The following is a 12,326-nucleotide window of genomic DNA, read 5'->3' as shown; positions in this document are numbered from 1 at the left end:
TATAACTTTATATCTTCAGATATTATTTTCTGGCTCATATTTCCTTTATGAATAGTGTCGAAAATTCAGATTTCAAGCAGTAATTGCTACAGCTACACGGATCAAACAATACGGTATTTTTTACTAGCTTCTTAACATGTAATATAGCAGAAATAAATCTCCATAAAAAGGCGCCCAATAATTTCAACACATGTCAACGGATCCTGAAAAGGAGAAGAAAAAAGAGGATGGAGGAGGAAGCAGAAGAAAAAGAAAGCAAGAAAGAATAAGAAGAAGAAGAAGAAATAGAAGGAAGTGAGTGAAAAAAAAAAAAAAACGAAAAGCCCTAGCTCTCCCACACCCTAAAAACAACAACAACAACACCAACACCAACAACAACAATAACATGAAAACTGCCGCACTAACCCCGGGTATCCTCACGGCCTCGCCCCCACCGCGAGTTCTCTTCACCGGGCGATCCAAAGCCAAGGACAGGAGGCGAGCGGTGACCCTATTCGTCTCATCACCTCAGGAGACACTCGCCGGGGGTGGCCCAAGGCTGCCTCGTCGACGCCTCTGTCATCAGGAGCTGGGCCTTCCGTTTTCCTTTTCCTTTTCTTTTCTTTCTTTCTTTCTTTTTTGAGGGTGGGTGGGGTTGGGGGAATGGGAGGGGGGGGGGGGAAGGGTGGGTAAGTGCCATTTTGTCTACTGTTTTATTTGATAGGATATTTTTTTTTTTTTTCTTCGCTCCGTTTATCTGCTTATTTTCGGTTCGTTTTTTTTGTTTGTTTTTGGTACTGTTATTACTATTATTTGGTGTCGTCATGAGTCTTACTGCTTTTTCATTTATTCTCTTTTATTTCGTTTCTCATCCTTTTCCCTCTCTCTCTTCTCTTTCCCTTCCATCTAGCCAGTTTTCTCTCCCTCCATCCTCCATCTCTCTCTCTCTCTCTCTTTCTCTCTCTCTCTCTCTCTCTCTAACTCTCTTTCTTCCTCCCTTCCTTCCTGTTATCCAACCCACCTCCTTGCGCCCCCCCCCCCCCCCCTTCATTAGCAGCTCCTGTAGGCGGCACTGAAGGCCCTGCGTGTCACCAGCGCCGCCACCTTATACCTCGACGTCGACCTTGGCCTCGGAATGGTTACTCCCTGGGGGCCTGAGGGGGAGGGAGGGAGGGAGGGAGGGAGGGAGCAAGGCAAGGTGGAGGTCGACGGCGCACCTTCGTCTCGTTCTTGTTGTTGTTGCTGTTCTGCTTCGATGTCTTTTCTTTTTTTTTTTTTTTTTTTTGTTCTTCGTCTTGTTATTTTCATCATCTTGTTTTTTCCTCATCATCTTCTTCTTCTTCCTCCTTCCTCCTCTTTCTTTTCTTCTTCTTCTTCTCTTCTTCCTCCTTCTCCTTTTCTTCTTTTTCTTCTTCTCTTCTTCCTTCTTCATTTTCCTCCACCTCTTCTTCTCCGTCTTCTTCTTCTTCTTCTTCTCCTCCCGTTCATCAAGTGCGTTTTTTTCAGTGTCTGGGATTTTTTTTTCAATCTATCCTTTGCCTACCTCTCCTTATCTCTCTCCACGCTCTTCGTCCGTGCGTTCAGTCTAGACAAATGTAGCAGATAAATTCCTCTTCCCTTCTCTCCCTCTCCCTCTCCCCTTCTTCTCTCCCTCTCCCTCTCCCCTTCTTCTCTCCCTCTCCCTCCCCCCCTTCTTCTCTCCCTCTCCCTCCCCCCTTCTTCTCTCCCTCTCCCTCCCCCCTTCTTCTCTCCCTCTCCCTATCCCCCCCACCCCTTCTCTCCCTCTTCCCCACCCCTTCTCTCCCTCTCCCCTTTCTCTCACTACCCCTCCCCCCCTTCTTCTCTCCCTCTCCCTCCCCACCCCTTCTCTCCCTCTCCCTCCCCCCTTCTTCTCTCCCTCTCCCTCCCCCCTTCTTCTCTCCCCCCCCTCTTCTCTCCCTCTCCCTATCCCCCCCACCTCTTCTCTCCCTCTCCCCCACCCCTTCTCTCCCTCTCCCTCTCCCCCTTCTCTCCCTCTCCCTCCCCCCTTCTTCTCTCCCTCTCCCTCCCCCCCTTCTTCTCTCCCTCTCCCTCCCCCCCTTCTCTCCTTCTTCCTCCCCCCCTCCCCCACAGAAAAAAAGAACGCTAGGGATAATATTTTGAATGAAAATGAATGAGATACCGTCGCTGGATCTGGATCAGTTGTATCAGCTGACGGATGTTTGATCGTACAGTTCGCGGGGGAGGGGAGGGGGGGGGGGGGAGAAGCTTGGTTGGGGGAAGAAGGAGAGGAAGGGGAGGTAGGTAGAGGGGAGAAGGAGGAGGAGGAAGAGGAGAAGGAAGAAGAGGAGGAGGAAGAGGACGGAGGGGGTTTGTGAGGGAAGACTGATCGTAGGATCAAATTCCTCTAGTCGGTTTCAAATACTTCATAGCGTGTCCTTCGATCGTCTTCTCCTGACCTCTGATCTCTGATTAGCCTCAGCAGAAATCCGAGTCATTAATCGTGGCCAAGGGGAGCCGGAAATTGGATTGTTCTTGCGGTCAAGGGAAAGAAATTCTCCGCGGCTGATGGCTTCACCATCTCTTGTTCTTTTCCTGTTTCTCCTTCCCTTTTTTTCTTCCTCTCTCTCTCTCTCTCTCTCTCTCTCTCTCTCTCTCTCTCTCTCTCTCTCTCTCTCTCTCTCTCTCTCTCCCTCTCTCTCTCTCTCTCTCTTTTCCTCTCCCTCTTTCTCTCAATCTCGCTCCCCTCCTCTCTCCCCTTCCTGCCCTCCTCTCCCCCTCCTCCCCTCTTCGCTCTTTCTCTCCATCTTCCTCACTTTCCCAGTCGCCAACACCCACGCCGCGAGAAAAGACGAGAGTGTGGGAACGCCTCTCCGGTCGTGCTCTCCCGACGCTCACCTTATCCGCAAGAACAACACACGGCGGAAACTGCAGCTGCAATTGTGCCTTCCCGTGCCTGCTCAGCTGCCGGCGATGATGGAGATTGCAGGAGGACGGGCGAGAAGCGTGTCTGTAAACAAGGCTGACCTGCAGAAAAAGTGCCAAATTTTCTGCGAATCCGCGAGAGTGCTTCGCAAGGGGGTGGTGTGTGGAGTGTGGGGGGTGGGTGGGTGTGGGGGGGAGGTCAACGTCCGGAATATGAGATGCGTTTAATCTAGAGACGGTATTTGGGGGTTCAAATTTGAGAATTATAGTTGCAAGGGAGGACAGAGGTGAGGCGAATGGAAAGAAAACGAGTCCTGGAAAACTATATATATATACACATATTCTCTCTCTCTCTCTCTCTCTCTCTCTCTCTCTCTCTCTCTCTCTCTCTCTCTCTCTCTCTCTCTCTCTCTATCTCTCTCCCCCTCTCTCTCTCTCTCACACACACACAAACACACACATACATTCGCAGAAAGAAAGAAAATACGCACACGCTTCCCCGCAAAGTTCCCAAATCATATTCTAACCAAATGATGCAACAATACACAAAGCCAAAATATGGTATGTGATGACATTTATTTCATTGTTTATTCGTGTTTGTGCAATGTACGCGTCGTTGCCTGACACGCCTCTTATTGCAAAACATCTTATTGCTCACTTTATATGAACCAGAAGACATCAACTTGCTAAACTAAGAACAACCTTCAACTTAGCTAATGTTAATAGACTCGTTCATTCAGGAACACGCGATCGCATTGCTGTTAGTTTATGTCATCTTCTCTCTCTTTCTATCTCCCCCTGTCACTCTTCTCTTCCGCCTTCTCCTCTTCCTCTTCCTCCTTCTTCTTCTTCTTCTTCTTCTTCTTCTTCTTCTTCTTCTCCTCCTCCTCCTCCTCCTCCTCCTCCTCCTCCTTCTTCTTCTTCTTCTTCTTCACTCACTCGTTTATCATCACCATTTTGCTGTTTTATATGCGCGTGTGTGGTGTGTGGCGTTGGCTTTGTGACCGAGATTTAGAGTTTAATACCCCGCATAATGCATACTCGGACGAAGACTCTGGGCTAGATATTCAACAGCAACAAATGCCCGCCCTAACGCTAGGGATCTTGTGTCCACATCGTAAACATGCTTGTAGATGTTTAGTACCGAGGCGAGTGGGTTGAGAATATGATATAACTATTTTTGCTGATTACTTCTAACAAGGAAGTGATGTGTAAGTCTAATATTGGTAATCTTATGAATGATTCATATTTACAGTATATTGCGGCGTGTGTGTGTGTGTGGATCTGTAGGCATGTGTAAATACACATATATATACATATATACACAAGTAAGCATACATATACATACATACACATATGAAAGCACAACGAACTGTTTCATTTGTAGAATTGTGTTCTGAACACCTACATAACAATTATTATTATTTTACCGTTATGGTTGTTATTATTATTATTATTATTATCATTACCAAGATCATTATTATCATCCTGATCATTATCATTACCAGAATCATTATTATCATCCTGATCATTATCATTACCAGAATCATTATTATCATCCTGATCTTTATCATTACCAGAATCATTATTATCATTAACGTAATGAATTTCCTCCCCGCGCAGGACGTTCCCACGACGCCACCTTCTCGCTGTTCACCCTGGGCGAGGACGCGTCTGAAGGCCTCAAGAAGTTCGCCGAATTGGGAGACACGAACCTCCTCGACGCCCACAGCCAAGGCTCTGGGGGCGTCCTCGATGAATTCAATGCTCCCCCGATCCCGCAGGGCGTTGGGGAGACGTCAGCCGACTTCTACGTTGATGGGAATCACTCAAAGGTACGTCGGGAATTTGAGATTTTTTTTTTTTTTGGTTGATATTAAGTTCGTTTGTTTGTTTTTTGTCGATGTTTTCATGGGTTAAGAGGATTTCGGTATGGATTTTTACATCTCTTATCTTCAGTGGATGATTAAATACATTCAGAAGGTAATAGATGAATACATAAATGAATTAAACGCACATCGTTTTTTTTTTTTTTTTTTTTTTTTTTTTACCGTATTCATATAAAAGCGTTGATGAAACCCCTCTTAAATCAACCTCAAAGTAAAATTAATCTTTCCTTTTTTTTATCTTTTCAAAGGTGTCGCTGATCTCCCGCGTGGTGCCTTCTCCTGATTGGTTCATCGGCGTGGATTCCTTCGACCTCTGCGTGGAAGGGAAGTGGGTGGAGTCAGTCGTGCTTGAGGTGAGGCCCGTTTTCTTGAATTGCAGAGGTCCCGTGTTCTGTGTATTTCCTTTTCTTTAAAATGGAAATTCGTGTTTTCTGTGTATTGCTTTTCTTCAGTTTGAAATTCACGTTTTCTGTGCATTTCTTTTCCTTAAATGTCAAGTCCCCGTTTCCTGTGTATTTCTTTTCTTTAGTGTGAAGTTCATTCTTTCTGTGTATCTGTTTTCTTTAAATGTGAAGTACCCGTTTACTCAATCCACCACCTCCTCCTCCCCCCCTCCCAGCTGGATCCCCTCGATGCCGGCACAGACAACGGATTTACCTTCACGTCACCGAACTGGCCGACCATCCCGAAGAAGCCTGTGAGCCGAATTACCGCCCAGACGCCCGACCACCCTGCCAACTCCTTCTACTATCCCGACCGCACGGAGCACCCGCCCATCGCTACTATTCGCATCTTCAAGGTGGGTTTTGTGGGTTTGTGGGGTGTTAGTTTGTGCTGGGTGTGGGGTTGTGGGCGTGAGCAGGATATGTAATAAGAATGGAGAGGACCTTTGGGCAGCAGAAGGGTGCCAGGGTATGAAAGTGGGAGGGGCTCCGGGCAACTATTTTGGAAGGGGCAATCTGACACATCGAGAATGTGTCAGATTGCAGAGGTGTTTGTAAGAGAAATGAAATGTTGAACAACGTGAGAATGAATTGCGTTAAAAAGTTTATGCAAATCAATAAAACAGTGAGGCAAAGTAATGTAAGAAGTGTAAGAAGGTGGCGATACAAGATAAGCGAAACAAGGACCGAGCACTAAACGTAGCAAAGATAACAGGAACTAATGGCTGATTCGGGAATAGCAGCTATGTACAATGCTCAACTAACCGGTCATCAGGAAGTTAACAAATGCAGACGTTCAATGGCAGAAATTGCAGGAGGTAATGGTCTACATTTAGAAAGTAGGCGGGTCGTTGTCTCACACTAATGAGGGTTGTGTTTGAGGTTAATGACCACAAATGACTTAATTCAGTGGTTTAGTCTTGTTAGCTAAACTATGGGAATATAGATAAGTGCTGGGCAGTTTAGTCAGGCGGTCGTTGTCCTGTGTACGTTAGATGAAAAAAGGTTGATGAACACACACACACACACACACACACACACACACACACACACACACACACACACACACACACACACACTGCTCGTTCATAGAAATTGGTTTTGGTCTAGTCAAGCTTGCGCCTGTAAGGAAAACACTGAGGCTGGTGATTCCCAAGTTGACGTCTGAACAACCGTCGAAAATAGGGATTTTTTTTATCATTAATTTATGTCATTCATTGCTTCATGAATTCAGCTTTTGATCTATCTGTGAGTAGTTAAAAAATGTATTTATTTATTCTTCTAATTTCTTCCTTCGTTTAGCATATGGTCTATCCGCGATTAGTTTCACTTAAGGTGTTCGAACGTCAGAAAACACGAGGCTCAGTCAAACCAAAACAATAGTGTAAGGAACAAGGTCTTTGTGTCCATCCGTTGATGGTTTTGAGAACGATCATCACCACAGATGGAGACGACGGCAGCCGCGAGTGTGATGGAATACTCCACCTGGCGTCTGCCGGCAGCTACCACTACCCTACTTCTGCTCTCCTACTTGTTACATCGGGGACCAGCGCTGTATTGACGAATCAGCTGTTGAGGAATCAGCTGTTGGCGAAACATCTGTTGACGCATCAGCTGTTGGCGAATCAGCTGTTAGCTGTTGACGAATCAATTATTGACAAATCAGCTGCTTTTAGTAGAAAAGTGTTGAAAAGATTTTTGGGGAGGGGGAGGGGGGGGGGGGGTAGTCGCGAGAGGGAGTGTGAAGTATGGAGATAGGGAAGCTGTGCATCTCGATAGATAGGATTTGCGTTCGTGTTTCCCGTGTAGGGTTTAAGTAATCCTAAATAACTAGTTTTATATCCTGTTTTATGTTCATGTGTGTCAGTTTTCTTTTACTAATACTGTAATGATAATTTTTATATTGTTTGCTTGAAAATAAACATCATTGTGTAGTGTCTAAGAGTTTAAATTTTATGAAAAAAAAAAAAACAACCCTACGGGCCACACGTAAGTAACTTGAAAGAATAAAGTAGACGTAGACATAGCAAAAAAAGAAATGGCAATGATAGTAATGATGATGATATTGATAATAATAACTAATAATAATAATAATAATAATAATAATAATAATAATAATGATAAAAGATGATTAAGAATAAGGCCAATATACAAATGCAACCACCGAACTCGCCCTCAAATGCCACCTCATGACCTTCCTTTCGAACTTCTCTCCGACAGATCAAGGAGTACGAGCTGGCGCGTGTGTACAGCCCTTCCCTCGCCCGGTCCCCCGAGCGCCGCTACCGCACAGGAAGCATTCCCACGACCCCAGAGCTCGAGGAGAACCGAGACCAAGAAGTGAGTAACGAGATCTTCCCAGCTACCGACCTTACCACGCCTACTACTACCACCACCACTACCACGGAGGTCCCCGAGCATGTACTCATCAACACCATTGTTGACAAATACAGGAAGAAGTTTAGAAAGAACAGGAATGGCAGAAAAATGGCAACTCGTAAGTGTGACGACAAGTGATAGCCATCCAATGCTTTGTTTGCTTGTTAGGTCTTTGGCTTTCTTAGGAGACTTGGCTTGGCACTTTCCAAGTCTCTTGTAACGAGCGGATTTTCATGAGGAGATGTATCATTTATTCGACAAAGAAGGGATTCGATTAAAGTATCTTGAGATTTTTCATTTAATTTTTATGTTTATTCAACATAGCCACACTTAGTGATGTGTGGATATCCTCACGAATTCGCCCTGCCATGTTATGTTGTACAGTTTCGCCACTAATACAGTTTGCATGGTATAGAATAGTGACTTACTTAACCCAACACTTTCTGTAAAAAATCGAATTAATTGATGTAACTACATTTCTCTTGTGATGGATTTTATTGACATTCATCATCGTCTAAAACTCATCCTAAAGAGAGGACATCATTCGAGACGAATTTTGATTCTCAAGAACAATATTTACTGACTAAATTAACCGGAATGCCTTATTTTTTCTGGTGTGTGGATATGAATAGATAAGATATTGTATATGTATGTGTATATATATATATATATATATATATATGTGTGTGTGTGTGTGTGTGTGTGTGTATATATATACGCACATATAAATATATATGTATATGTATATATATATTGGTATTGTTATTGATTTTGATATGTTCCTCTTTCGTGTCATGATTATTATGTCTTATAAATGCAACCAGTAAAGGAATGATTAAACTATAAAAGAATTCTCGTTTGCATCTATTAAATTGTATCATAAATAAACGATATCAAAACCAGCAAGTTACTGGCCATATTAAGATCACAGTGATATAAATAGTCGTCAGTAAAAAAATGTTTTACATCTATTTCGACGCTGAAAAAGACGCAAAAAAAAAAAAAAAAAAAAAATACTTGCTGGTTGGGATATCTGCCATGCCTAAATACCGTTATTTAAAATCCAGTGATTCGTTTTGTGAAGCTATGCAAAAGAGTCGAGAGTTCAACAGTGTTTTGAAATTAATAAAAGAAATAACACCCAAATTTCTCCAGGCCGAAGACGTGTACGCGGGCCTCGTGATTGCCGTGTGAGCGAGTGGTCCGAGTGGTCCTCCTGCAGCAAGACCTGTGGCATCGGTGATCAGGTGAGTGGGAAGGGAGAGGGAGAGGGAGAGGGGGGGAGAGGGGAAGGACAGGAGAGGGAGAGGGGGGGAGAGGGAGAGGGGGGGAGAGGGGAAGGACAGGAGAGGGAGAGGGAAAGGGAGGGAGAAAGAGAAAGGGAGGAAGGGAGAGGATGAGGAGACGAAGGAAGATGGAGAGAGGAAAGGAATGATAGGAGAGAGACTTCACACACCCCTATTATTATAGGGGTGTGTGAAGTAAGGGGAAAAAACTGTAAAAAAGGAGGGGAGGGAAGGAGAAAGCAAGCAAGGGAAAGAAAGACACACACGAGCCTATTCAGTAAGGACATGAGTATATTTATCCACATATTTACCTCCCTGTCTTATCAATATCTCTCCATCCACACATAACTTATAAACCAAACGCTGCTCGCCACAGATTCGCACCCGAACCGTCCTGAGGCACTCGAGACGCGGAGGTCGACCTTGCCCCAACCTGCAGGAGACACAGTGGTGTGGATCCTCAAGAGATTGCGACCACAGATACTTCAACTGGTAGACTACGATTTGGAAGACAAGGAATACGAAGAGAGAATAAATGTGTGTGTGTGAGAGAGAGAGAGAGAGAGAGAGAGAGAGAGAGAGAGAGAGAGAGAGAGAGAGAGAGAGAGAGAGAGAGAGAGAGAGAGAGAGAGGCTGACTGACTGCCTGTATTATATTCTATGTTAATCATATGATAATTAATAGCAAATTAGTGCGCATTCAAACCTACACGTCCATGTAATTGTTAGTGAGAAAAGAATGACAACAACAATTTTATTTTGCATATTTAAGTTTGATTAACAAGCGAAAGGGTTTTTGAAAATGAATAAATAATAATAGTATGTTAATTCGGCTCACCAGTGATTTTGATAGAGTATCGTTAAAATGTTTTGGAAATTGTATCATAAAGTGCCAAATAGAAATTCCTTTGAAAATGACTCTTGTAAATTAATTGTCACAGCTGTTAATAGGTATGCACATTTCTGTGTCATTTATACGAGCAGATATTGGATTAATAACGAAAAACAATACGATATTAATGCTAGCAGGAAACTGTAGATATTTTTTTATTGATATTGTTAATAAATAGTTTTTTTTTTTTTAGGTAATGTTAAATCTTATATCGGAGGCTGATAATAGATATATTTCAGCTATAACCGCCAATGAATATATAGTATCGATACCTACACTGGTGCTAATAATCATACGTAGCCGGATTATATAGAAAACATGTACGTAAATCCACTTCCGGTGCATTGTGGAAGTGGGTGTGCAAAACCCCTAGACTTTCACGCACTGATGATAAGGAATTTCTGGGGTAGAAATGACTGACTCTGTAAAGGCACTGTTTAATTGTGATCTCTAATTGTAATAATTTTTGTTTAAATCTAATCTTCTTTTTTTTCAAGGGATTTCAGTATCAAAATCAAAAGAACTCTTATCGCCATGCGGATAACGAGCATTCAATAATTTCTTTTTGAATTTGATTTACATTGTTCTGACATTTAATGACTAGTTTGTTTGCCAATATTTCTCTAAACCCGAAACAGGTATACAAGTGTATGTATAAAATTATATATACATATACACACACACAGATACATCCATACATACAGATACACACACACACACACACACACACACACACACACACACACACACACACACACACACACGCACATGCACGCACACACGCACACACGCACACACACACACACACACACACACACACACACACACACACACACACACACACACACACACACACACACACATACACACACACACACACACACACACACACACATATATATATAAGCACAAGTATACAAGTTGAACTTTTGCAGAAATTTAGGCAACTTAAAACGATTTCTTGCCATCTCACAGAGACCCGTATTTCGCTTGTATATAGCCCCTGCATTGAAACCACCGAGAGTGCTGCAGACACTATGTTTTAGAAGTCCTAACGAGGCCTGCAGTCACATGTCCCCTTCTGTCCCCCTGTGTGTAGAATCGTTAGTGTTAACTGAATTCTGAGAGAGAAAAAAAAACAATTTTTATTTTTTTTCTATCTGAATTGAATCGGTTGCTTTGTTTAAAAATAAATGGTTACCATTATTTTATACAATTGGGCAATGAGTAACGGTCAGACAGTTAGTGTTCTGCATATAGGGTTTTCTATGTAATTTCCTTCAGCACGGACATTTCAAACGGTTTCCACTGAGCTTATAAGCTGACACTTTTCTCCACAGCTCCACTTCCTCCTTCCTCCAAAAGTTAACTCAAATTATCTTTCTCGTCATTTTCTTGTAGCCCAGTAGCCCACCAAGACTCGAATCTCGGTCTGCAATGTTCTTCCATGCTTCGTTCTTTTTTCCTCCGAACGAGCATGATTTTCCTCTTCGTGTATATTGTACATAAAGTCCAATTTAGCTTAAGTGCTTTGTGAATATTCGAAGGTTTAAACGTCACTTAATACACACTTATACGTTAACACAGGAATAGACAAATTATAATAATGTAATCAAAGATAATGGAGAAGAGAACTGCTGTTTGTCTTCAGATATTAATGTACTTTTAAATGCTAAGAAAAAAGAACATCCATTTTATATATATTGTGATCTTTGGGAACGGAAAAAGGCGGAATAGTTTATGTGGAATCATGAATACCTTTTTTTCTTTTCTTTTTTTTCTCAAAATTAAAAGAAGGTAGAAGAGTACATACAGAGAATAGAGAGATTTGTTCTAAAATATTCAAAGATCCGTATGTTCAAAAATATTCCATGATCACACTGTGTGCCTGTTAATGCTGAGAGAAAGAAACTGTGTATGGTGTTGGAATCAGCTGTTTCGGTGCAGTTGAATGGTATCAAAATTTTTATATTTATGAAACTTTTTTGGATGTTATTTATGTGAAATTTTTGTATATGGAATGTGAATACCTTTGTAGTGTGAAGTGTGAATGTGTCAGCAATGTCAAGATGTGATTATATATTGATATTACAAACTATATCGACTTTTTTGTCTATCAGAGATGCATTTTATACAGCAATGTGTGCATAGTCACAAAATTATTTATGTGTTAGGTAAACGATCATTGTATATGCAGACTGTATTTCTAAAAGATCTAGTAATTTATTGTACATAGTCAATGCGTATATTATCTAAGGTTAGCTAAGCTTCTAACTGATGAAAATTGCAATAAATGTGTAAAATTCTTAATAAAGATGAAAAATAATGCCATGTATTTTATTTTACAACCGCCTTAGCAATACGAGTTAAACAGCAATATAAATAACTCGTGAATAAAAAAAATCATACGCACATATACATACATGCACATACACACACACCCACACACACTCACTCACACACACACACACACACACACACACACACTCACACACTCACACACTCACACACACACACACACACACACACACACACACACACACACATTCACACAC

General features: G+C 42.2%; 1 protein-coding gene across 1 annotated transcript; it reads left to right on the top strand.

Moving 5' to 3' along the window:
- The first annotated feature begins 385 nt into the window (after nt 1–385).
- LOC125036437 lies at nt 386–10,532 on the top strand. Its single transcript, XM_047629029.1, has 9 exons — nt 386–572; nt 2,783–3,031; nt 3,935–4,000; nt 4,507–4,718; nt 5,021–5,125; nt 5,392–5,571; nt 7,436–7,712; nt 8,750–8,841; nt 9,257–10,532. The coding sequence occupies exons 1-9, from the start codon at nt 386–388 to the stop codon at nt 9,374–9,376; spliced, it is 1,488 nt and encodes a 495-aa protein (XP_047484985.1). The 3' UTR covers nt 9,377–10,532.
- The last annotated feature ends 1,794 nt before the right edge of the window (nt 10,533–12,326 follow it).

This window comes from Penaeus chinensis, chromosome 21 (genome assembly GCF_019202785.1).
Source record: "Penaeus chinensis breed Huanghai No. 1 chromosome 21, ASM1920278v2, whole genome shotgun sequence".
In the NCBI taxonomy this organism is placed as follows: Eukaryota; Metazoa; Arthropoda; class Malacostraca; order Decapoda; family Penaeidae; genus Penaeus; species Penaeus chinensis.
Note: the sequence above shows the minus strand (reverse complement) of the source record. Positions and strands in the feature narration are given on the sequence as shown.